At 43.4% G+C, this 23,068-nt stretch overlaps 1 protein-coding gene across 7 annotated transcripts in view; it reads right to left on the reverse strand.

Annotated features, from left to right (window-relative positions):
* Positions 1–23,068, reverse strand: part of dock8 (dedicator of cytokinesis 8) — a 464,486-nt gene that overhangs the window by 134,761 nt on the left and 306,657 nt on the right. For all 7 annotated transcript variants that reach the window (XM_070881523.1, XM_070881482.1, XM_070881473.1 and 4 more), the window contains one exon: positions 2,429–2,546. In XM_070881523.1, coding sequence (XP_070737624.1) covers positions 2,429–2,546 — 118 coding nt within the window. The remainder of the gene's footprint in view (positions 1–2,428; positions 2,547–23,068) is intronic.

Raw genomic sequence — 23,068 nt, forward strand, 5'->3', positions numbered from 1 at the left:
AATTACACTGCTGGTTGCATCTTGATGTAACTCACAGTGTGCTAAAATTACAAAGAATTATACAGAATGTATAGAACTAAAACAGGCATTTATATTCTATATGAACCACCTCCCACTCTAAGTATCTCTTCCCACCCTACCTCTGCATCCCTTTATTCCCTTCTCTCTCGTGTATACATCAAGTCTCCCATTAAATGCATCAATGCATTGAAGGCCGATAAATCCCCAGGGCCTGATGGACTGCATCCCAGAGTACTTAAGGAGGTGGCCTTGGAAATAGCGGATGCATTGACAGTCATTTTCCAACATTCCATTGACTCTGGATCAGTTCCTGTGGAGTGGAGGGTAGCCAATGTAACCCCACTTTTTAAAAAAGGAGGGAGAGAGAAAACAGGGAATTATAGACAGGTCAGCCTGACCTCAGTAGTGGGTAAAATGATGGAATCAATTATTAAGGATGTCATAGCAGTGCATCTGGAAAATGGTGGCATGATAGGTCCAAGTCAGCATGGGTTTGTGAAAGGGAAATCATGCTTGACAAATCTTCTGGAATTTTTTGAGGATGTTTCCAGTAAAGTGGACAAAGGAGAACCAGTTGATGTGGTATATTTGGACGTTCAGAAGGCTTTCGACAAGGTCCCACACAAGAGATTAATGTGCAAAGTTAAAGCACATGGGATTGGGGGTAGTGTGCTGACGTGGATTGAGAACTGGTTGTCAGACAGGAAGCAAAGAGTAGGAGTAAACGGGTACTTTTCAGAATGGCAGGCAGTGACTAGTGGGGTGCCGCAAGGTTCTGTGCTGGGGCCCCAGCTGTTTACATTGTACATTAATGATTTAGACGAGGGGATTAAATGCAGTATCTCCAAATTTGCGGATGACACTAAGTTGGGTGGCAGTGTGAGCTGCGAGGAGGATGCTATTAGGCTGCAGAGTGACTTGGATAGGTTAGGTGAGTGGGCAAATGCATGGCAGATGAAGTATAATGTGGATAAATGTGAGGTTATCCACTTTGGTGGTAAAAACAGAGAGACAGACTATTATCTGAATGGTGACAGATTAGGAAAAGGGAAGGTGCAACGAGACCTGGGTGTCATGGTACATCAGTCATTGAAGGTTAGCATGCAGGTACAGCAGGCGGTTAAGAAAGCAAATGGCATGTTGGCCTTCATAGCGAGGGGATTTGAATACAGGGGCAGGGAGGTGTTGCTACAGTTGTACAGGGCCTTGGTGAGGCCACACCTGGAGTATTGTGTACAGTTTTGGTCTCCTAACTTGAGGAAGGACATTCTTGCTATTGAGGGAGTGCAGCGAAGATTCACCAGACTGATTCCCGGGATGGCGGGACTGACCTATCAAGAAAGACTGGATCAACTGGGCTTGTATTCACTGGAGTTCAGAAGAATGAGAGGGGACCTCATAGAAACGTTTAAAATTCTGACGGGTTTAGACAGGTTAGATGCAGGAAGAATGTTCCCAATGTTGGGGAAGTCCAGAACCAGGGGTCACAGTCTGAGGATAAGGGGTAAGCCATTTAGGACCGAGATGAGGAGAAACTTCTTCACCCAGAGAGTGGTGAACCTGTGGAATTCTCTACCACAGAAAGTAGTTGAGGCCAATTCACTAAATATATTCAAAAGGGAGTTAGATGAAGTCCTTACTACTCGGGGGATCAAGGGTTATGGCGAGAAAGCAGGAATGGGGTACTGAAGTTTCATGTTCAGCCATGAACTCATTGAATGGCGGTGCAGGCTAGAAGGGCTGAATGGCCTGCTCCTGCACCTATTTTCTATGTTTCTATGCTTCAACCACTCCATGTGGCAGCGAGTTCCACAGTCTTACCACTCTCTGAGTCAAGAAATTCCTCCTAAAATCATTATTTCATCTGTCAGTGGCTAACTTACATTCATGCCCCCTTGTTCTGGACTCATCCACAAGTGGATACATTTTCTCCACATCCACCATGTTGAACCCCTTCATAATTTTAAACACCTTTATCAGATCGCCTCATAGTTTTCTCTTTACCAGAGGAAAGAGCCCTAAGCCTGCTCAATCTTTCCAGATAGTTGCAAGCTCTCAATTCTGGTAACATGCTTGAAAATATTTTCTGCACTTTCTCCAGCTTCAATATCCTGTGCATGCACACTAGCTGGTCAATTTTACTGTTAAATGAGAACCAGTGGAACTGTCCGCTCTTTCTAATGCTAAAATGATGCAAAAATAAGTTTAAAAAGAAGCAAGCTGGTCCAGTGGACTGCCTGAGATCTTTTTAAATATGGCCTCACACTGAGTTGGAGCTATGGGATACTTGGTACAACCTTTTAGACTGGATCTTGCTTTACATCTTTGGTCACAGGTCCAAGATTGCAACAGGCAATACATTTCTACAAAACTCACAAATGAGAAGTGATTATCTTCACCATATTACCTGCATGGCATTGCTCAGATCCTCGCCTGACATGAACTGGATTTTGATTGTGATGTTTCTAGCAGAAGCCAACCGGTTGGCAAAAGTAAGTCTTTGTGGGTAGACATAGAGTAGATTCCTGCAAATAAGTGTAAAAAAACAACCAAATAGTTACCAGTAAAGCAAGATCAACTGAAATGAAAAAAAAAATCTATTCACATTTACATAAAAATTTAGGATCATTTCGGGTTGCCATCTTTAACCGTCCAAAACTGGACAGAAGGCGAGGATGGGAGAGGAGCCAGAAGTGTAGTACACAAAAGAACCATTTCAAAAAATTGTATAAAGGTAAATGATTTCACCCATTGTTGAATATTATTGTTGAAGTTCATTTTAAGGACCTGGTGATTTTGTAACTGCTGAAATAGTTTGAATTGGTTTTGATATTTTGCTGTAAACATCGCAAATACAACAACATCAACTTGTATTTATTTAAGAACATAATAAATAGGAGCAGGAGTCGGCCATTTGGCCCCTCGAGCTTGCTCCGCCATTCAATAAGATCATGGCTGATCTGATCATGGACTCAGCTCCACTTCCCCGCCCGCTCCCTTATCACTCAAAAATCTGTCTATCTCTACCTTAAATATATTCAATGACCCAGCCTCCACAGCTCTCTGGGGCAGAGAATTCCACAGATTTACAACCCTCAGAGAAGAAATTCCTCCTCATCTCAATTTTAAATGGGCGACCCCTTATTCTAAGACTATGTCCCCTAGTTTTAGTTTCCCTTATGAGTGGAAATATCCTCTCTGCATCCACCTTGTTGAGCCCCCTCATTATCTTATATATTTCGATAAGATCACCTCTCATTCTTCTGAACTCCAATGAGTATAGGCCCAACCTATTCAACCTATCTTCATAAGTCAACCCTCTCATCTCTGGAATCAACCTAGTGAACCTTCGCTGAACAGCCTCCAAAGCAAGTGTAACCTTCCTTAAATACGGAGACCAAAACTGTACGCAGTGCTCCAGGTGTGGCCTTTAATGTGGCAAAACAACCCAAGGCACTTCACAGGAGCGTGATCAAACAAAATTTGACACCGAGCCATGTAAGGAGATATTAGGACAGAGCTTGATCAAAGAGTTAGGTTTTAAGGGGTGTCTTAAAGAAGGAAAGAGAGGTAAAGAGATGGAGAGGTTTTGGGAGAGAATTCCAGAGCTTAGAGCCTAGGCAACTGAAAGCATGGTCACTAATGATGGAGCAATTATAATCAGGGATGCTTAAAGAGGCCAGAATTGGAGGTGTGCAGATATCTCTGAGGGTTTTAGGGGGTGGAGGAGAGATAGGGAGGGACGAGGCCATGGAGCGATAGAAACATAGAAACATAGAAAATAGGTGCAGGAGTAGGCCATTCGGCCCTTCGAGCCTGCACCACCATTAAAAACAAGGATGAGAATTTTAAAATACTGGATACAAATAGGGAGAAAAGCCTGAAAACTGGATTACTGCTGACTGTTGGTAGTACATGGGAGAAAATGAACAGTCTGCTCAAAGCATGAATTGTTCTGTCCAAAAAAACAAGCTTGTGGCAATCTATAGCTTTATTGACTTATTCTCTCAGAGAATCCTCATGTCCAGCCATTGCCTTCATTTACCAAATAAACAGCACTCTTGGACTGTTTTGGAATGGTGCATATCATTGGAGTCTATCGATGTTTCTGTCTGACCACAAATTTCACAATGTTCAGATGCTTTCAGGAGAAGATTATTCTGCCCGCTTCAGTAACTGATAAGGCTGGAAATGTCTTTCTTGCCAAGGGGGTGAAAGCTCACGGCTGGCCAGAGCTGGAATTGGTTCAATGATCATCAAGGCGCCGGCAGCACTGTGCTGTCATGGTTTTTGTTTTTGTTTTTGTGCACAACGCTTGTGTTCAATGTAGCAGCTAATAGTGTGTTAGCTCATCAAAATGTGTTAATAAATTATTTTAAAAAGGAAACATACACATTGTTATCTTAAGTTTATATTTCACACTAAACATTCATCTTTACTGTGCTGACAATCTATGAAAAAGTTCCTGTATCATCAAGCGGCATGGAATATGCATAATATAAATTACATTTATGAACACTGGGGTAAATATTCATCTTTAGATGAGAAAGTAAGCCATGAGGAGGACACAAAGAGGCTGCAGAGATATATAGACAGGTTGACTGAGTGGGCAGGTACATGGCAAATGGAATACAATATGGGGAAGTACGAAGTTATCCACTTTGGTAGGGAAAACAACAAAGCAGAATATTTTTTGAATGGTGGGAGACTGGGAAATGTTTTCATTCAGAGAACCCTGAGTGCTCTTGTACACGAATCACAGAAAGTTAACATGCAGGTACAGCAAGCAATTAGGAAAGCAAATGGTATGTTAGCTTTTGTTACAAAGCGATTAGAGTGTAAGAGTAAAGAAGTCTTACTACAATTATATCGGGCATTTGTGAGGCCACACCTGGAGTACTGCATACAGTTCTGGTCTCCTTACCCAAGGAAAGACATACTTGCCTTAGAGGGAGAACAACGCAGGTTCACTAGACTGATTCCTGGGATGGGGGGATTGTCCTATGAGGAGAGATTGAGTAGACTAGGTCTATATTCCCCAGAGTTTAGAAGAATGAGAGGTGATCTAATTGAAACATATAACATTTTTAAGAGGCTTGACAGGGTTAATGCTGAGAAAATGTTTCCCCTGGCTGGGGAATCTAGAACACGCTGTCACAGTCTCAGAATAAGGGGCCAACCATTTAGGACTGAGATGAGGAGAAATTTCTTCACTCAAAGGTTTGTGAATCTTTGGAATTCTCTACCACAGAGAGCTGTGGATGCTCAGTCGTTGAGTATATTCAAGACAGAGGTTGATCAATTTTTGGGAACCAAGGGATTTGGGGATAGTGCGAGAAGGTGGAGTTGAGGTAGACGATCAGCCATGGCCTTATTGAATGGTGGATCAGGCTTGAAGGGCCAAATGGCCTACACCTGCTCCTATTTCTTATGTTCTTTAGTTCATACGGAGCTTTCACATCAAGGATGGATATCAGAAAACCTGGCACACGCTTCCCTTTTGAGGAGTTGCAATATTGGAAATAAAATCGAAATATAAGCACCTATATCAAATGTTTTATCTTTATTTATTTCTATTTTACTAACATCGTTGAATGTGGTGTGCGAAGTGTCAGGATAACCGATCAGGCCCACCATATCAAATGAATTTGACACCCCTATTTTAGACTCGAGCATGAAATATGGTCACTTGGCAGAGAAACCAGATACAAAGGCTTTGTCTAAGTTATTAACTGAAAATCTATTGAATGTGTCAGCTAAAAGTTAACCTTAAAAAACAAGCATAAACAAGGAAAGACCAATCAGCTCATATAATATGATCATTAAACAAACTATATATAACTTGCCCTAACATGAACTCCATCTTACTTTTATAAATGCCCAAGGGAGTGATATGCAAAATTGTCCCCTGACCTCCAAAGATAGCTGAACTGTATGAAATGAGGAATTTAACCTTACCTCAAGACGAAGCTAAATCACCGGAAAAGTTCACCTTACAAGATGGGACAAAATTGTTCCGGGACAAATAACTACAAATGTCATTGACCCATATGCTGACAGAATAATATAATCTGATCTCATTAACTCATTCTGAACTAGTGTTTTAGATAGATTTAGGAAATTATGCTAAACCTATATAAAGCACTAGTTTGGCCCCAGCTGGAGTTTTGTGTCCAATTCTGGGCATCACACTTTAGGAAGGCTGTGAAGGCTTTGGGGAGGGTACAGAACAGATTTACTAGAATGGTTCCAGGGATGAGGGAATACAGTAATGTGGATAGTTAGCGGAAATGGTAGCATAGTGGTAATGTCACTTTCCTAGTAATCCAGATGTCTGGACTAATGATCCAGAGACATGAGTTCAAATCCCACCATGGCAGCTGGGGAATTTAAATTCAGTTAATTAAATAAATCTGGAATAAAAAACTAGTATCAGTAATGGTGATCATGAAGCTACCGGATTGTCGTAAAAACCCATCTGGTTCACTAATGAGAGTTGGGCAGGAAATCTGCCCTCCTTACCCAGTCTGGCCTATATGTGACTCCAGATCCATAGCAATGTGGTTGACACTTAACTGCCTTCTGAAATGGCCTAGTAAGCTACTCAGTTATACAAAAAACAATAATAAGAATAAAGCTGGACGAATAAAAATAAAGTCGGCAACAGCTTGGACATGACAACGGCACACCCAGCCCAGTCATCCCTGCAAAGTCCTTCTCACCAACATCTGTGGACTTGTACCAAACTTGGGACAGCTGTCCCACAGACTGGTCAATTAACAGCCTGACATAGTTATACTCGCAGAATCATACCTTTCAACCAATGTCCCAGACTCCTCCATCGCCATCCCTGGGCAAGTCCTGTCCCACCAGCAAGACAAACCCACCAGGGATGGTGGCACAGTGGTGTACTGTCAGGAGGGAGTGGCCTTGGGAGTCCTCAACATTGACTCTGGACCACATGATGTCTCATGGCTTCAGGTCAAGCATGGGCAAGGAAACCTCCTGCTGATTACCACCGACTGCCTTCCCTCAGCTGATGAATTAGTACTCCTCCATGTTGAACACCATTTGGAAGAAGCAGAGAGAGTAGCAAGGGCACAGAATTTAATCTGGGTGGGGGACTTCATCAAGAGTGGCTCGGTAGCACCACTACTGACCGAGCTGGCCAAGTCTGAAGGACATAGCCACCAGACTGGGTCTGCAGCAGGTGGTGAGAGAACTAACACAAGGGAAAAACCTATTTGAACTCGTCCTCACCAACCTACCTGTCACAGATGCATCTGTCCATGACAGCATTGGTAGCAGTGACCACTGCACAGTCATTGTGGAGACGAAGTCCCGTCTTCCCACTGAGAACACCATCCATTGTGTTGTGTGGCACTACCATTGTGCTAAATGGGATAGATTCAGAACAGAACTAGCAGCTCAAAACTGGGCATCCGTGAGGCTCTGTGGGCCATCAGCAGCAGCAGAATTATATTCCACCACAATCTGTAACCTCATGGCCTGGATTATCCCTCACTCTACCATCACCATCAAGACAGGGGACCAGTCCTGGTTCACTGAAGAGTGTAGAAGAGCATGTCAGGAACAGCAGCAGGCAGCAGGCCTACCTAAAATGAGATGCCAAATTGGGGAAGCTGCAACACAGGACTACATGCATGCTAAAAAGCAGAAGCAACATGCTATAGACAAGGCTAAGCAATCCTACAACCAACGGATTAGATTAAAACTCTGTAGTCCGACCATACCCAGTTGTGAATGGTGGTGGACTATTAAACAACTAATGGGAGGAGGAGGTTCCATGAATATCCCCATCCTCAATGATGGCGGAGTCCAACATGTGAGTGCAAAAAACAAGGCTGAAGCGTTTGCAACCATCTTCAGCCAGAAGTGCCGAGTGGATGATCCATATCGGCCTCCTCCTGAGATCCCCACCATCGCACAAGTCGCCGGTCCTCAGCCAATTTGATTCATTCCATGTGATATCAAGAAACGGCTGAACACACTGGATACAGCAAAGGCTATGGGCCCCAACAATATACCGGCTGTTGTGCTGAAGATTTGTGCTCCAGAACTAGCTGCACCTCTAGCCAAGTTGTTCCAGTACAGCTACAACACTGGCATCTATCCGACAATGTGGAAAACTGCCCAGGTATGTCCAGTCCACAAAAAGCAGGACATATCCAATCCAGCAATTACCGCCCCATCAGTCTACTCTCAATTATCACCAATAACCTGCTCACAGAACCCAAACTGGGCATCAACCAGGACCACTCTGCTCCAGACCTCATTACAGCCTTGGTCCAAACATGGACAAAAGAGCTGAATTCCAGAGGTGAGGTGACAGTGACTGCCCTTGACATCAAGACAGCATTTGACTGAGTGTGGCATCAAGGAGCCCCAGTAAAACTGAAGTCAACGGGAATCAGGGAGAAAACTCTCCACTGGCTGGAGTCATACCTAGCACAAAGGAAAATGGTTGGAGGTCAATCATCACAGCCCCAGGACATCTCTGCAGGAGTTCCTCAGGGCAGTGTCCTAGGCTCAACCATCTTCAGCTGCTTCATCAATGCCCTTCCCTCCATCATAAGGTCAGAAATAGGGATGTTCACTGATGACTGCAGTGTTCTGTGCCATTCACAACTCCTCTGATAATGGAGCAGTCCATGCCCGCATGCAGCAAAACCTAGACGACATTCAGGCTTGGGCTGATAAGTGGCAAGTAACATTCGTGCCACACAAGTGCCAGGCAACGCCTATCTCCAATAAGCGAGAGTCTAACCACCACCCCATGACATTCAATGGTTTTACCATCGCCAAATCCTCCACCATCAACATCCTGGGGGTCACCATTGACCAGAAACTTAACTGGACCAGTCCATAAATACTGTGGCAACAAGAGCGGGTCAAAGGCTGGGTATTCTACGGCAAGTGTCTCACCTCCTGACTCCCCAAAGCCTTTCCACCATCTACAAGGCACAAATGAGGAGTATAATGGAATACTCTCCGCTTGCCTGGATGAGTGCAGCTCCAACAACACTTAAGAAGCTTGACACCATCCAGGACAAAGCAGCCTGCTTGATTGGTACCCCATTCACCATCTTAAACATTCATTCCCTCCGTCACCAATGTATCGTGGCTGCAGTTTGTACCATCTACAAAATGCACTGCAGCAACTTGCCAAGGCTTCTTCGGCAGCAGCTCCCAAACCCACGACCTCTACCATATAGAAGGACAAGGGCAACAGGCGCATGAGAGCACCACCACCTCCAAGTTACACACCATCCTGACTTGGAAGTATATTGCCGTTTCTTCATTGTCACTGGGTTAAAATCCTGGAACTCCCTCCCTAACAGCACTGTGAGAGTACCTTCACCACACGGACTGCAGTGGTTCAAGGCAGCGGCTCACCGCCATCTTCTCAAGGGCAATTAGTGATGGGCAATAAATGCTGGCCTTGCCAGTGACGCCCACTTCCCATGAACGAATAAAACATAAAGACTAGAGAAGCTGTGGCTGTTCTCCTTGGAGCAGAGGAGCTAAGGGGAGATTTGATGAAAGTGTTGAAGATCATGGATGAGTTAGATAGAGTAAATAAAGACAAACAATTTCCAGTGGCTGAAGGGTCAACAACGAGAGGGGATAGATTTAAGGTGATTGGCAAAAGAACCGAGATAATATGAGGAAAATTGTCATATGCAATGTGTGGTTAGAATTTGGAATGCACTGCCTGATAGGATGGTGGATACAGATTCAATAGTAGCCTTCAAAAGGGAATTAGATAAATACTTGAAGGAGAAAAAAATTGCAGGAATATGGGGAATGAGCAGGGGAACGGGACTAACTGGAGTGCTCTTCGAAAGAGCCAGTGCAGACTTGATGGACCGAATGGCCTCCTTCCGCGCTGCATTATTCTTTAATTCTATTATTCATTCCAAAGGGCCTTCTGTGGTCTTTGAGCAAAGAATATCCTTGGTTCAGTTCATAAATGATAGAAACAGGTACAATTTAGAATTGTGAAGATTATTTATTTTTGTAATTGTGAATTTGCTCCATAGGCTCTTAGCATTTTATTCATGTAGCCATTTTTCATGTTGAACCAAGGCAATGCGTGTCTGTATGCTATTTAAGTATCGGAGCCATCACACACAAACCTCAGCCTGTGCTCCCCTGGTGTATACACATATGAACGTCCCAGCAAGGAAAGCATGTTGATATATAGCACGATGCCTGGATAATTTTTCTCCTACTTGACCCAGGGTCAGTGAAGCCAATTGTAATGCAGTGCTCAAGCTCTTGTTAGACCCAAGAGTGTTCCTGCTTTAAAACGTTACACCTTGGGTTTTGACGTTTCAATTGTCTTGTGAAATTAAAATGATATCATGATTGATATCCAAAATTCTAAAATTTCAGGGCAATAAAGGTTGATCTTAAATATTAAATACAAAATGGATTCTAATCTCAACTGGATCACAGATACCAGCTACTTTGAGGCAGAATAATGCTCCTGAAAACCAGGACTATTTTCAAAACAGAGAGATTGTAGTGTATTAATAAAAAGGAACTGATACATGAGAGTGATTAAACTTCTCACTAAATATTTACTTCCTTAGCTTGTGTAAATGCGCTTTAGCGCTGCTCAGTATATGCAAAGACTCCCAAATATCTACTTGCAGAGTGTACAGAGACCTAACAGTTGTAAATCAATATTCGAACCCCATTTCTCCCAGAAAATAAAGATTGCAGCTTTATTGAAGAGTTGAAATATTTCTTGATATTTGTAGAAACAAGTCGCCTTTATGGGTAAGATACTTTCGATTTTGTTTGCTATGTTTCCTAAAACACAGTCCAGTGGGGGGTTTACTTTTCCAAAACATTCAAAAACAATTTGCAGCATCTATTTTGAGACCAATAATTTTGATCATTGTATGTAAACGTTCCTGTCTGGAACTCAGACATCCATAGATTTCAAGGCTAAAATGGACCAAGTATGTTCTTAAAAGCATAATAATAATAATTTTCTATGTTAGGCTGCTTCATGAATCCAGAGTCCGTAAAAGAAGCATTCAACAAACAGCTGGTATCAAGGTCAGAAAGCTTGCCCAGTAACCTTCACAGAGTAAAAATTAGCAAAAAGATCTGAAACCCATTGGCTACAATTGACTGGAAGTTATATCACCTTTAGCATTTAAACCATCCAGGACAGTGCTGGTGTGTTCACTACCGCCATTTAGTTGTATTATTTTAAAGGGAACACTAGTGTCGGATAAGTACACGGAATGCAGTGTATTCACCCTGGTACTAGTCCTGCAGTGTAGGGGTACATACAGTGGATGATATGTACCTACCTTGATGTCAGTCACTTAGTACACAGGTAAGTGCAGGGAATGATGTATACTCACCCCAATAGTTGGTGCTCTGTTTTTGAATTCAGGGTGAGGACAGGAAATTACTTACACTTATTCTAAAGTCAGTGCCCTGCTATTTTATTTCAAAAGGAGGAAATAACAGTCAGAATAATCGGGTCTTAGTCCATAGAATGAATTGCTGAGATGGTGTAGGGAATTCCTCTGCAACACATTAAGGCTTACATCCCTAAAATTTATTTACAGCCAGTGTTTGTTTCTCCCTGCCTGAGCAGCAGTTGCTGTTTTTGCAGTCCGTAAAGACGAACAATTTATTCAGTAACTTTCTTACATGAGCACTGGGTACTGCAGCGGGTCAACTGAATCTGATGGGAGAAAAGAATCCTCCTACTACTCGCTGCAAGGATCCTACATGAGATTATTTATTTCTCTCCTCTCTTGAAGGATTTCATTTCATGCTACAAGTAGCTGTTGGCCCAGGTGATCATTATTCACACACGAATCTTGATAGTGAGTATCTGCATGCTATTCAACTGCATAGGGCATCATCTTCAAATCTGATTCTGTCCTCATCCAACATGCATCCATGCTTATTGTCCAGACTGGACAGCAGTCAAGAGTGGGCAACATAGCTGATTTTCTCCTCGCCAACCCAGGGACACTAAAACCAATTGTAACAACCTAACTACAGCCCTCAGTTAACTCAAAAAAGACCAGTGTTTGAAACTAGAATCACATGGAATTAACAGGACAGAAACAGGCTATTTGACCTTACTGGTCTATGCTGATGTTTATGCTCCACACGAGCACAGGAGGAAGCGGCTAACAACTTGCATTTATATAGCACCTTTTAATGTAGAGAAAATACCTCATGGCAGGGTAGTAATTAGCCCAGACAGATTTTTGTGAACAGGACATACTTGGGCAATATTCCACATGGCCAGGTAGATGCCAGTGTCATAACTGGACATGGAATAGCTTGGCTCAAAGGCCAGCTAGTTCGAGTGTACAAGTCCATAGCACTGTAGTTAGGATGTTATTTGGACCCATAACCTTTCTGTATTTAGTTAACTCAGCCATAATGGAATGAACGATCTCAAAATCATTAACATGAAAATTGGTTGAGTTTCATACAATACAGAATGTGCAACATTTTCTTATTCATGTTCATGGGAAAAAATATAGAACTTAACCAATTTTAAGTTAATGGGAAGGTTCTAGATTCAATTCCCAGTCTATGCTGAATTAGCCGATCATGGCAGTGGTGGTGGCAGGTTCCTGCAATTGGCTGAATTGTCCCTGAATTAGGGAGAAGAAATTCTCCCAGGGTTCCCACTCCTGATCACTATCCAGTGATTTCTGCTGGGAGTTCATGTGAAGACAGGATCGAATTGACACCCAGTCACTATCTGAGCTTACAAATGGGTAAAGAACCCAATGACATCTGGCATCTATGTAATTGTACCCCAACAAGGAGTTAATGTTTTTAGATGAGGAAGATGGCGGAAGAGAAAAAAAAAAATTAGCAGAAAAAAAAATTAAATATGAAATATCATGATAGGGACATTTTCTCCAGATAATGAAGTGTTTGAGTTTGACACTTATGGATTTGTATATCATCTGAACCTCTGTTAGTTGATACCTGGGAGTGACCAGCAAAACCTATGTCATATAATGTAGCTGAAGGACAATGTGCAAGAAGGCTTACAACAGCCTCTTAGCTTTGGTTAATATTTGAAATACTGCATTTAAATATTGTGACTAAAGAGCTTTCTCTTAGTGATTGATGTCACACACAATTGGCACAGTGATGTTATAAGAATGTGAACACTTTTGCTTAATTATGGAATGTTTTCCAATTGGTTGCTGTTAGCCGGAAACCTTACGTGACAAGTTGGCTGTCCTGGTATGATTTTGTTATCAGCATATGCCAACTCAACCAGCATCACAGCCAAATCTCATGTTAGTGTTGAATTACTGTTAACAAGCTGAGACACAGACCTATAGAGCCTTAAGGGAACGTGGTGAAATTCTACAGATAATGCAAACAGCACTATTACTCACATACATGAATTAAGAAACTCCGGGGGCGAAATTGCCCCGATTGGGGGCAGTAACCTTCTGGGGCCGGGACTTTTAGCGCCCGGTGTGGAAGTCCCGCCCCCATTGCAAAATTGTCCTTACCGCCCCTGAAAGGAAGCAGAGCATAATCTTCCGCACTCCACTTCCTTTAGGGGCGGTAACCGGGGCGCTACTGGGGCGGGAGTCAAACGCTACGCGGTAGCTCCATGAGCGCTGACATGTTTCATCACTTCTTCTCTTCGATTAAAGGGGAGGGCTGCTGCACACTCTGCACAGCCTCTGATGGCCTCCACTGGACCACTGGGCAGCTTACAACCAAGCCAGCCACTCGGTACCCAAGACAGAGTGCCGGCTGCATGATGGTGGCCCGGGCCACGCTAGGGCTGCCATTGGCGAGCCGGCCGACAAAAAAAGATGGTGGCCTGCGGTTCTGGCGACCTCCCGTTTAAGCATCACCCAAGAGCAGATGTCGGCCAGCCTCACGGCCAGCAAAGCTGGCATTGACATCCGCTCGTGCCAGCCTCGTGGCCCATGATGACATCATCATCAGTTGTGTGGCGGCCCGGCACCTCCGCAAACTCCCAGGCAATTTCCCAGGAGGCGGTAGCACTCCCTCCCCCGGAGGCGCTAATGTGGCTATAAAAAGGGACAATTTTGACCCCTCAGTACCGAGAACCTTTATTGGCCAATTAAACAGAAGATTTTGCATCAATACAACACAGATTTGACAGTATAACTGCAGTGAACATAGTCTAATTCACACAAACTGAAGTATACTGCAATCACTGCAAAGCAAACTTTAAAAGCTTCTAAACTTCTTCCAAGAATTCTATGCCAAGTAGATTATATCAAAAAAGGCTGTTCCATCTATACCATTTACATTAACTGAGGCAAAACTTGTTAAATTCAGATTCCATGTAAGTGGGATCCCTTAAAACAAGTTAGTAACAATAAAAGTCCCAAAAAGTGATTATGCAGAATGCTGAGGTAGTGATCGGCAGCCTGAGGAAGCAACTTGGATAAGTTGTAAAGTGCCATGGTCAGACTATACTGGAGTATTGTGCACAGTTCTAGTTGCCAAAACATGAATGGGCCAACAGGCCCTTGAGGTGATACAGAGGAGAATAACATGGCTGTTCCTTGGTATTAGATGAATATGCTATGAGGAACAACTTGATAATCCAGGCTTTCAGTCGAGAAAAAAAAGAGAGGACATGCCATCTACATTGAGATCATATAAAGTGGGCCAACATTCTGCATGTGGCTGTAATCAAGCACAGCATTCGCAACCTAAGGAACAGGATTACGCCATTCAGCCCCTCAGGCTTGCTCCGGTATTTAATTAGATCATGGCTGATCTGCACCTCCACTCAATTTTTCCATCTTTGCTCTATATCCCTTGATACCCTTACCGAACAAAAATCTCAGTCTCATTCTTGAAAGCACCAATTGTCTCAGCATCCACAGCCTTTTGAGAGCGAAAGTTCCAACTTTCTGCTACCCTTTGTGTGGAAAAACTGTTGCCGTGTAAATTATTACTCTTTAGATAATTATAAAATAAAATTGTTTCAAATATATCTTCAGTGCGGAGACTGCATAGCACATGGTTTCAACCATGAATGGGTTTAAATCTAGCAGATTAACACAGTGAAATTCCTCTTTCTATGTTGCCAGTAAAAATCCAAGGTAAAACAAGTTTAGGTAATCTCAATTCAGTTGCCAGTTAGCATTTGCCAATAGCACAAACTTGTCCCTAATTTCACTCAGAGAAGGGGGAGGGGGGGAGAAGGGGGAGGGAGGTCAGGTCGGGTCCAGTCGGGGGGGGGGGGTGGGGGGGAAGCGGGAGTCGGGTCGGTGTCGGGTCTGGTCCGGAGGCAGGGGGGGGGAGTGGGAGAAGCGGGAGTCGGGTCGGGTCCAGTCCGGGGGGTCGGGTCGGGTCCAGTCCGGAGGCGGGGGGCGGGAAGCGGGAGTCGAGTCGGGTCGGGAGGAAGCAGGAACTGGGGGTGGGAGGCAGCCTTATGCACGCAGCCGCAGTGGCTGCGTGCTTCCGCCCCTCCCACACAGTTTTGGGCCTGTAGCGCGCATGTGCAGAGGTCCCGGCACTGTTTTCAGCGCAGGGACCTGGCTCCGCCCCCAACAGCTCATGCTGCGCTGCGCCGAGCTCCAGAGGACGTGCAGGGAGCCGGAGAATAGGCAAGTTTTTTTTAGGCGCACTTTGTGGTGCGAAAAACGGGCGTCCAGGTCGGGACTGTGCCGTTCTAGGCGCGGCTCGAAACTTGCGCCCAATGTTCCTCACCTTGATTAAACTGGGTAAAACGAAAAGTGAGAAAAATCCTCAGCCTGTATTGTTAATAAGCTAAACACAGGCATATTTTGGAGATAATCCCTTTAGAGCAGCCACTGCATAGCTGTGGTTTTTGCTATGCCTCTCTGTTTCCCACTGAGTGTAATAAGTTATTATTTAAATAACTGCAACTGGGAGGGCTCTGTAACAGTATATAAGGGAGTGCAGTGTTTGTGTCTGGCGCATCAGGAGGGTCACAGTTGCCGCACCAACAGTGGGGAATAGAATTAATAAAATTGAACTGCCTGCCTGTAAATAATGAAGCCATTTCATTTCATTGTGCTAATTTGTCTTATTTTCTCCACGTCAATTCTTCCAGGGAACACTCGCAAAGGACAGAAATCTCAATTTGCCTCATCAGATGACATTAGCGTGCTTGCACACGGTCTGCTCCAGCTCGGACAAGGGCTCAAGCAGCACATAGACAAAACGAGGGAAGAGATGAATGCTGTATTAGTTCAGCTGAACGTTTACAATATCTCCATCAACAACCTGAGCAGCAAGGCCAAGCTTATAGAAAGTGATGGAAAGGCTCTGAAAGAAAATGTGCTTAAGCTAGAAATTCAGGACGAGGAACTTCGTAAAAGATCCATGGAGCTCAGAAATGAGTTAACAAAAGCTCTGCAGGACCGACAGTCAGTTGCCAGTAAGGTAGATTCCCTGGAAAGAATGCTGGAGATGATTCTCGGGAACTACACAGGGAAGAACAAGTCGGTCGATATCCTCTTTTACAGGGTAAGCCAGCACAGATGAATCTTGAAGTACCATGAAATGTAAAAAGACATGGCTGTACTTATTAAATAGTTTAATGATTTTATAGATTTATGGTGACAATATGCAACAATATTTAACATAGGCATTACAAACCACCTCTTAGATTTTACATTAAGCTGCTGGAGAATGGGATGTCTTTCCCACAGGAATGATTTCCCTAAACTATCTCGGTCTACAAAATATCGTTGCAGGTTTGCCAAGGCGTAAACGCCCGGAATAAATACGAAAAGAGAAATCTTTGTGCTTTAAAAAATATCCCTGGTCGAAGGTTTTTAAATTATTTCTAAAAGTCTGCAGCACATTTGATACCACATGGGGAAATTATTCTGGGTCTGCACCCAGGCATGCTAGATTGCTTGGGCACAGCGAGTAGCAGAACATTGGGTGGGTTGGAGCACATGTTTGTAAAGGAACCTACCTAAATTTTCCTTCCAGTTAAATTTAAATAATGGAAGGAAATTCAGGTGTGTTCTTTTCCAGGCACAGGCTTTCTGATATTCACCGTGCTCAGGAGACCCAATGCACCCGAGTGCAGAACCAGGAAAATCCCACGTTTCTAACACAGTCCATCTATGGGACCAATTTTCCACACGGCCGATTTTTGCTGCGGTCTAGAGGTATGTCCGATTTTTTAGAGGCCGACTGCGGCAAAAAAAAGTTCCAAGTTTCACCGGCAGAACCTTTCATTTTGGAGCAGCGCAGATTGTCCTTAAGCTCTGTGGGTGGAGCTTAAGGTCTGCGCCAAAATCTGAGGTTGCCAGATTTGCTACAAGATGCAGCAAGACAGATGCAGGTACATATTATCATTGCAAAGATCTCTTCACTTCTGTTTATTGGAAGATTGTAGTGACAAACTATCATACTCTGCTTTATTTATTTCTTTAATTCAAGATGAAACAGGCCTAATAAAATGAAAGTAATTCCACACACAATCCATTAGGTTACCGCTTTTTTGTCGAGCCCCGGTGCCGCTGCTATCTCGGGTCAAATGGTGCCCCACCCCTGGTGCTAGTTCCGCTCCTATCCCGGGCCGAAAGGCCCCCGGCCCCGGTGCCGTGTCTTCAGCTCCGCTAAAACAATGGTGTCTTCTCTGCGCCGATTTTCTTAAATGCAGGTAAGGTTTTTCAGAATGGTGCAGTGTGCCGTTTTTGAAAAAAGTCCTACTTGTCCAAACTTGCTAAAATGGCCAGAAATGGCACAGCTGGCAGCCGGCACCCCCAGTGACATCAAAAAATCGGCAACTAAAAAAAATTGGCTGTAAGTAGTTAGGATGGCACAGAATGTTTGGCGCAACTTGCAGATTTTAGTCTGCTCCAAAAAAAAGATGGTAGGCCAAAAAAATGGCGCAGAATGGTGGCGAAAATTCAGTCCATATGTGAGGTTGATTTCCTCTGGCATTATGTATCCACACTGTTCATAGATATCTAAAATGTTTGGAATAGATACTGATTATATTATTTATGAAATTAGACAAACATCTGTGAATAGTGTGAAAATTGCTGTTGTTTCGATCATTGAACAGGTGCATAAACAGGTTCAAATAGAGTTTCTTTTTCTGATATGTTAGTACCATCAGCAGTAAACTTCTAGGCTTGTATAAAGATTATTATGGTCAATAAATAACATAGGCACACTGTATTATAAATAATATCACACACACTAGCCATTTTATAATGCATGGTACCTATACAGACACCCACATCAGCTATATCATTTTCTGTTAGTTAGCCATTGCTGCTCTTTTGCTAAATATACACAAATTGCAGTACAATTCACTGGTCGATTTTCTCTGGCATTGCACATGGCGAATCAAGACTGAGTGCAGGATGAAGATTAAGCAGGGTAAGAGAGTGTGAGAATAACTGGATCCAGGCAGGGCAGGGAGAAAGAAGGAGAAGGAAATTGGAAAGGAAGGGAGGGAGTGGAGGCTTGTTCGACATCCAGTACTAGATGAGCAGACATTTCCTCAAATTAAATATTGGGATGACCGAAGCCATTGTCTTCGGCCCCCGTCACAAACTTCGTTCCCTAGCCACTGACTCCATCTCTCTCCCCAGATACTGTCTGAGGCAGAACCACACTGTTCGCAACCTTGGTGTCATATGTGGCCCCGAAATTAGTTTCTGACCACATATTCACACCATCACTAAGACCACCTAGTTCCATCTTTGGAACGTTGCCCAACTGCATCCCTGCCTCAGCTCATCTGTGGCTGAAACTCTCATCCATTCCTTTGTTACCTCTAGATTTGCCTACTCCAACACACTCCTGGCTGGCCTCCTACGTTCTAACCTCCGTAAGCATGAAGTCATACAAAAATCAACTGCCCATGTCCTAACTTGCACCAAGTCCTATTCACCCATCACCCCTGTGCTCGTTGACCTTCATTGGTTCCCGGTTAAGCAACACCTTGATTTTAAAATTTTCATCCTTGTTTTCAAATCTCTGCCTATCTCTATAATCCCTTCCAGCCTCACAACAGTCCAAGATATCTGCACTCCACTAATTCTGGCCTCTTGAGCACCCCTGATTTTAATCGCTCAATTATTGGTGGTAGTGCCTTCAGGGATCAATTTTCTTAAGCTCTGGAACTCCCTCCCTAAACCTTTCTGCCTCTCTAGTTCTCCTTCCACCTTTAAGATGCTCCCTAAAATCTACCTATTTAGGCTGCCCTAATATCTACTTATTTGGCCCTGTGTCAATATTTGTTTTATAATGCTCCTGTGAAGCGCCTTGGAGATTTTGCGACATTAAAGGGTCTATATAAATACAAGTTGTTGTTGAGAGGTGGCAATGTGAGTGGATGGAGCGGAGAGAGGGGAGATAAGAGGAAAGTGGAGAGGAGAAAAGGCAATGGAGAGAGAAGGATGAGGAGGATGGAGTTGGGATAATTAAGTCAGTTGAAGGCATGCCCCAGCTTTTTATCTGACTTGAGAGGAGAGGATAAACTTCCTATCCGCGGTGCTGAATTGGTGAACACTAGCTTCCTTCGTGTAAAGGTCCCCAAAATGTTCTTTGTGGACATGGCAGTCGTGGGGTGGTTGAGGGTGTGGAGGTGTGGGGGGTGTGGAGGTGTGGGGGGAGGGAAGAGGTTGAGATGAGTTATACGTGGCTCACGACCTAGGAATTCCTCTTTGCTTGCTTTCCTTCTCACCGGGACACAACTATTGGTCACTGCTGGTGCCAGGGTTCTTTCCCATCTGGACATGAAATGCCATCCGGTGATTGGAGAGGGGAGTGGGGAAGGGGGATATTGTTGCAAGATTGTTTTTAGTGGAGTAGTATAGAAAGAAAAAAGGTTTCTGGTGAGTAATGCAGCATATATTTGACTGATTTTGACTTGAATTTTGAATTATGGAAAGACAATTTCTGGGGCACAGCTATTATTTTGGCTTTTTCAATGGGTGAGGCAGTAATATTGCATCAGGTACCGAGCGATGACAGTCTTTAATGAATTACAGGATAGAGGTTGTTTTAATTTATGAAACTTTTTTCACTACTTTACTTTTTCATTGCAGGGGAAAAAAATACTATTTAAAAAAACTCTCCCAGTCTCAATTTCAGTTATGTGGGACGTCAGGCTAGATAATTGTATGACAGCCAAGATATGACACCTTTGACTCCTGCAAATAACAGTGCCACGTAGAGGCATAACTGGTACGACAGGCAATACAATTGGATTGTCCATATGGACAAGGTTGGCATGAAATATGGGCCCCATATTCCAAATTTAACATACCATTGATTGTGAATGGCCTCACACTACAATGCCACAAGCACACATGGGGCCTAAATTTGCGGTCGGAGGCTTCCCGTAGGCAGATGCCTCCGAACCGCGATAAATCTACTCACCTTTCTAATGGCCCTGAATCCACAGAGACTCACGCTCCTGGGCCTTTATGCGCAGGTATGGGTAGTGGCCGACCCAACCGATCAGAAAGGGGATTCCCTTTATGCTTATGGGGATTCCATTTACGTACGGAATCCCCATAAGGTTAATAGGAATCACCCAAAAATACATGTACACAACCTTGAAATAAAAAAATTACATGTTTAAAATTAATTAAAATGCAATTTAATTAAATATTTAAAACAAAAATGTAATTAATAAATAAATAAATACATTTAAACATTTTTAAAGGGTCAAAAATAACATTATTTTACAGATTTTTGAAAGTTAAAATTATTTTTATATTTAGTTTCACCAATACACTGGTAAAAGAAGGCCCTGTGCCTGCTTTTACAGGGCATAAGAGTTTCATGGGCATTCTCTGGGCAAGAGTTGGGTAAGTAGTCCAACTCTCCACCAGCGAATGTCCATTTCCTGTAGATGCAGAGGATCTGTCAAGAAGATTCTTGACAGATCGCAAGTTCCGGATTTTCACGCAAGCGTAGCCCATGCGTAAACCCAAAACTTGTAAGGCACTTATGGCTGCGTATGCGTGCATACTTGGTCACTGGCCACGGAAAATCCGGACCATGGGCTGTTCGCATCTGCACTTGGGCTGCTGTTAGCTAAAAAGAGCAGATTCAAAATTAAATACAGCCACTCTGTAAAGTGCTAAACAATAGCAGCCTGGTGTGATTTGAGTGCAAAAATTACCTTGAAGATCAGATGATGATTATAATATTACTCATAATTTGACCTCTTGTTTTCTGAGGTTGCCTGAATCTTTGATAAGAGCAATCTCTTGTAGTTAACATCAGAGAACCATTATTCTATTATTCTGTCGGCTCATGCTCAATTTGCAGCACAAGTATTTGCAACAGAATGTTCCACGGATTAGGTCCAATGGGAATTATTTTATTTATCTACAGCATAGTGGTTGAAAAAAAAAATTAGCAACACTGATAATTTAGTCGACAGTGCTATCCAGAAGCACTTATTCACTAATAACCTGCTCAGTGATTCTCAAATTGGGTTCTGTCAGGACCACTCAGCTCCAGACCTCGTTACAGCCTTGGTCCAAATATGGACTAAAGAGCTAATTTCCAGAGGTAAGGTGAGAGTGACTGCCCTTTACATCAAGGCAGCATTTGACCGAGTGTGGCATCAAGGAGCACTAGTAAAATTGAAGTCAATGGGAATCAGGAGGAAAACTCTCCACTGGCTGGAGTCATACCTAGCTCAAAGAAAGATGGTTGTGGTTGTTGGAGGCCAATTATCTCAGCCCTGCAGGAGTTCCTCAAGTCAGTGTTTTAGGTCCAACCATCTTCAGCCGCTTCATCAATGACCTTCCCTCATCATGTCAGAAATGATTGCACAGTGTTCAGTTCCATTTGGAACTCCTCAGATAATGAAGCAGTCAGTACCGCATGCAGCAAGACCTGGACATTAAAGATCAAAGCACTGAAACACAATAGTCGCTTGCTGTCACCCAGGATGGGCTTCAGTTTGACACATGCAGTTATCGGTGATCCCCTATACTTTGGGAAATGCACCAGTATGATGACATTGGGCAGCTGTGTCCTGCTGTTCAGTGGGAATGGAGATGAAAGTGCTAGCCATGTTCAGTGATGGATCAATCAGCTATGTGAACAATGCGTGGGTAGCACAGTTACTGATATTGATGTGCTAGCCAGAAATGAGACACAGATTAAACAACACAGTACTTATAAAAGTACCATAACCATTCCCAAAAAGCCACATAAAGTGTGTGGCAATTTACTGTTACTACTAAATTCCCGTCCGTCAGTTCAGTATCGACATGTGGAAGAAGTAATTTACTCCACTGTTGACGGTTCTGAACTAGCCTGGCCACTTCAGTCAACTGTATCCCTTTCTGTGACGTCACTCTTGGCATTGTCGGTCCTTGGTTTTCCTTGGCCAAGTACCTCAGTGTGCAGGGCCATGAAAGGTATTCTAGCTGTTTGTATTCTTGAAACCTGCCCAAACCATCTCAGTCATCTTTCTTGGACCTTTTGCATAACTATTGTTTCTTGTCTAAGCCATGGTCTTATAATATCATTTTTTTCAGTTCTGAATACTCCTAGTGTTCCTCTCAACCAACTCATCTCTCCTGTTGGTATCTTTTGCTTGTCAACATTTTTCATGTTCCAACTCTCTGATCCCTATATTTAGCCTATCATATCATGCTTAATCTTTTAAAATCAGCAGAAGCAACTCCAATTCTTGATGGTGGTAATTTAAGAGCTCCTTTATCCATGGAGCTTCCCTTACTCCTTTCCGAAAAAGATCCAACTTTGTGCAAATACTATAAGATCCTGCTAGGTGTTCATTAAAATATTTTTGTATCAAATCTAGGGCCTCGAATGCAAGCACTCCAGCTCATTAAATTGGAGCAGGGTACAGGAGTGTCACCCTGAAAGGGACTGGAATTCTCATTGAAAAAGGGAAGCATTGAAAATGCAGTTCTATGGATCCAGTCGCAGGGGTACTTGGGATATCTTCTGATTTGCCACGTGGCCAATATGCCCCTGGCAGGGCATGCGCTCCCCATTCAGTGCGCCTTCT

The sequence above is a fragment of the Pristiophorus japonicus genome, chromosome 1 (assembly GCF_044704955.1).
Source record: "Pristiophorus japonicus isolate sPriJap1 chromosome 1, sPriJap1.hap1, whole genome shotgun sequence".
NCBI classification, from domain to species: domain Eukaryota; kingdom Metazoa; phylum Chordata; class Chondrichthyes; family Pristiophoridae; genus Pristiophorus; species Pristiophorus japonicus.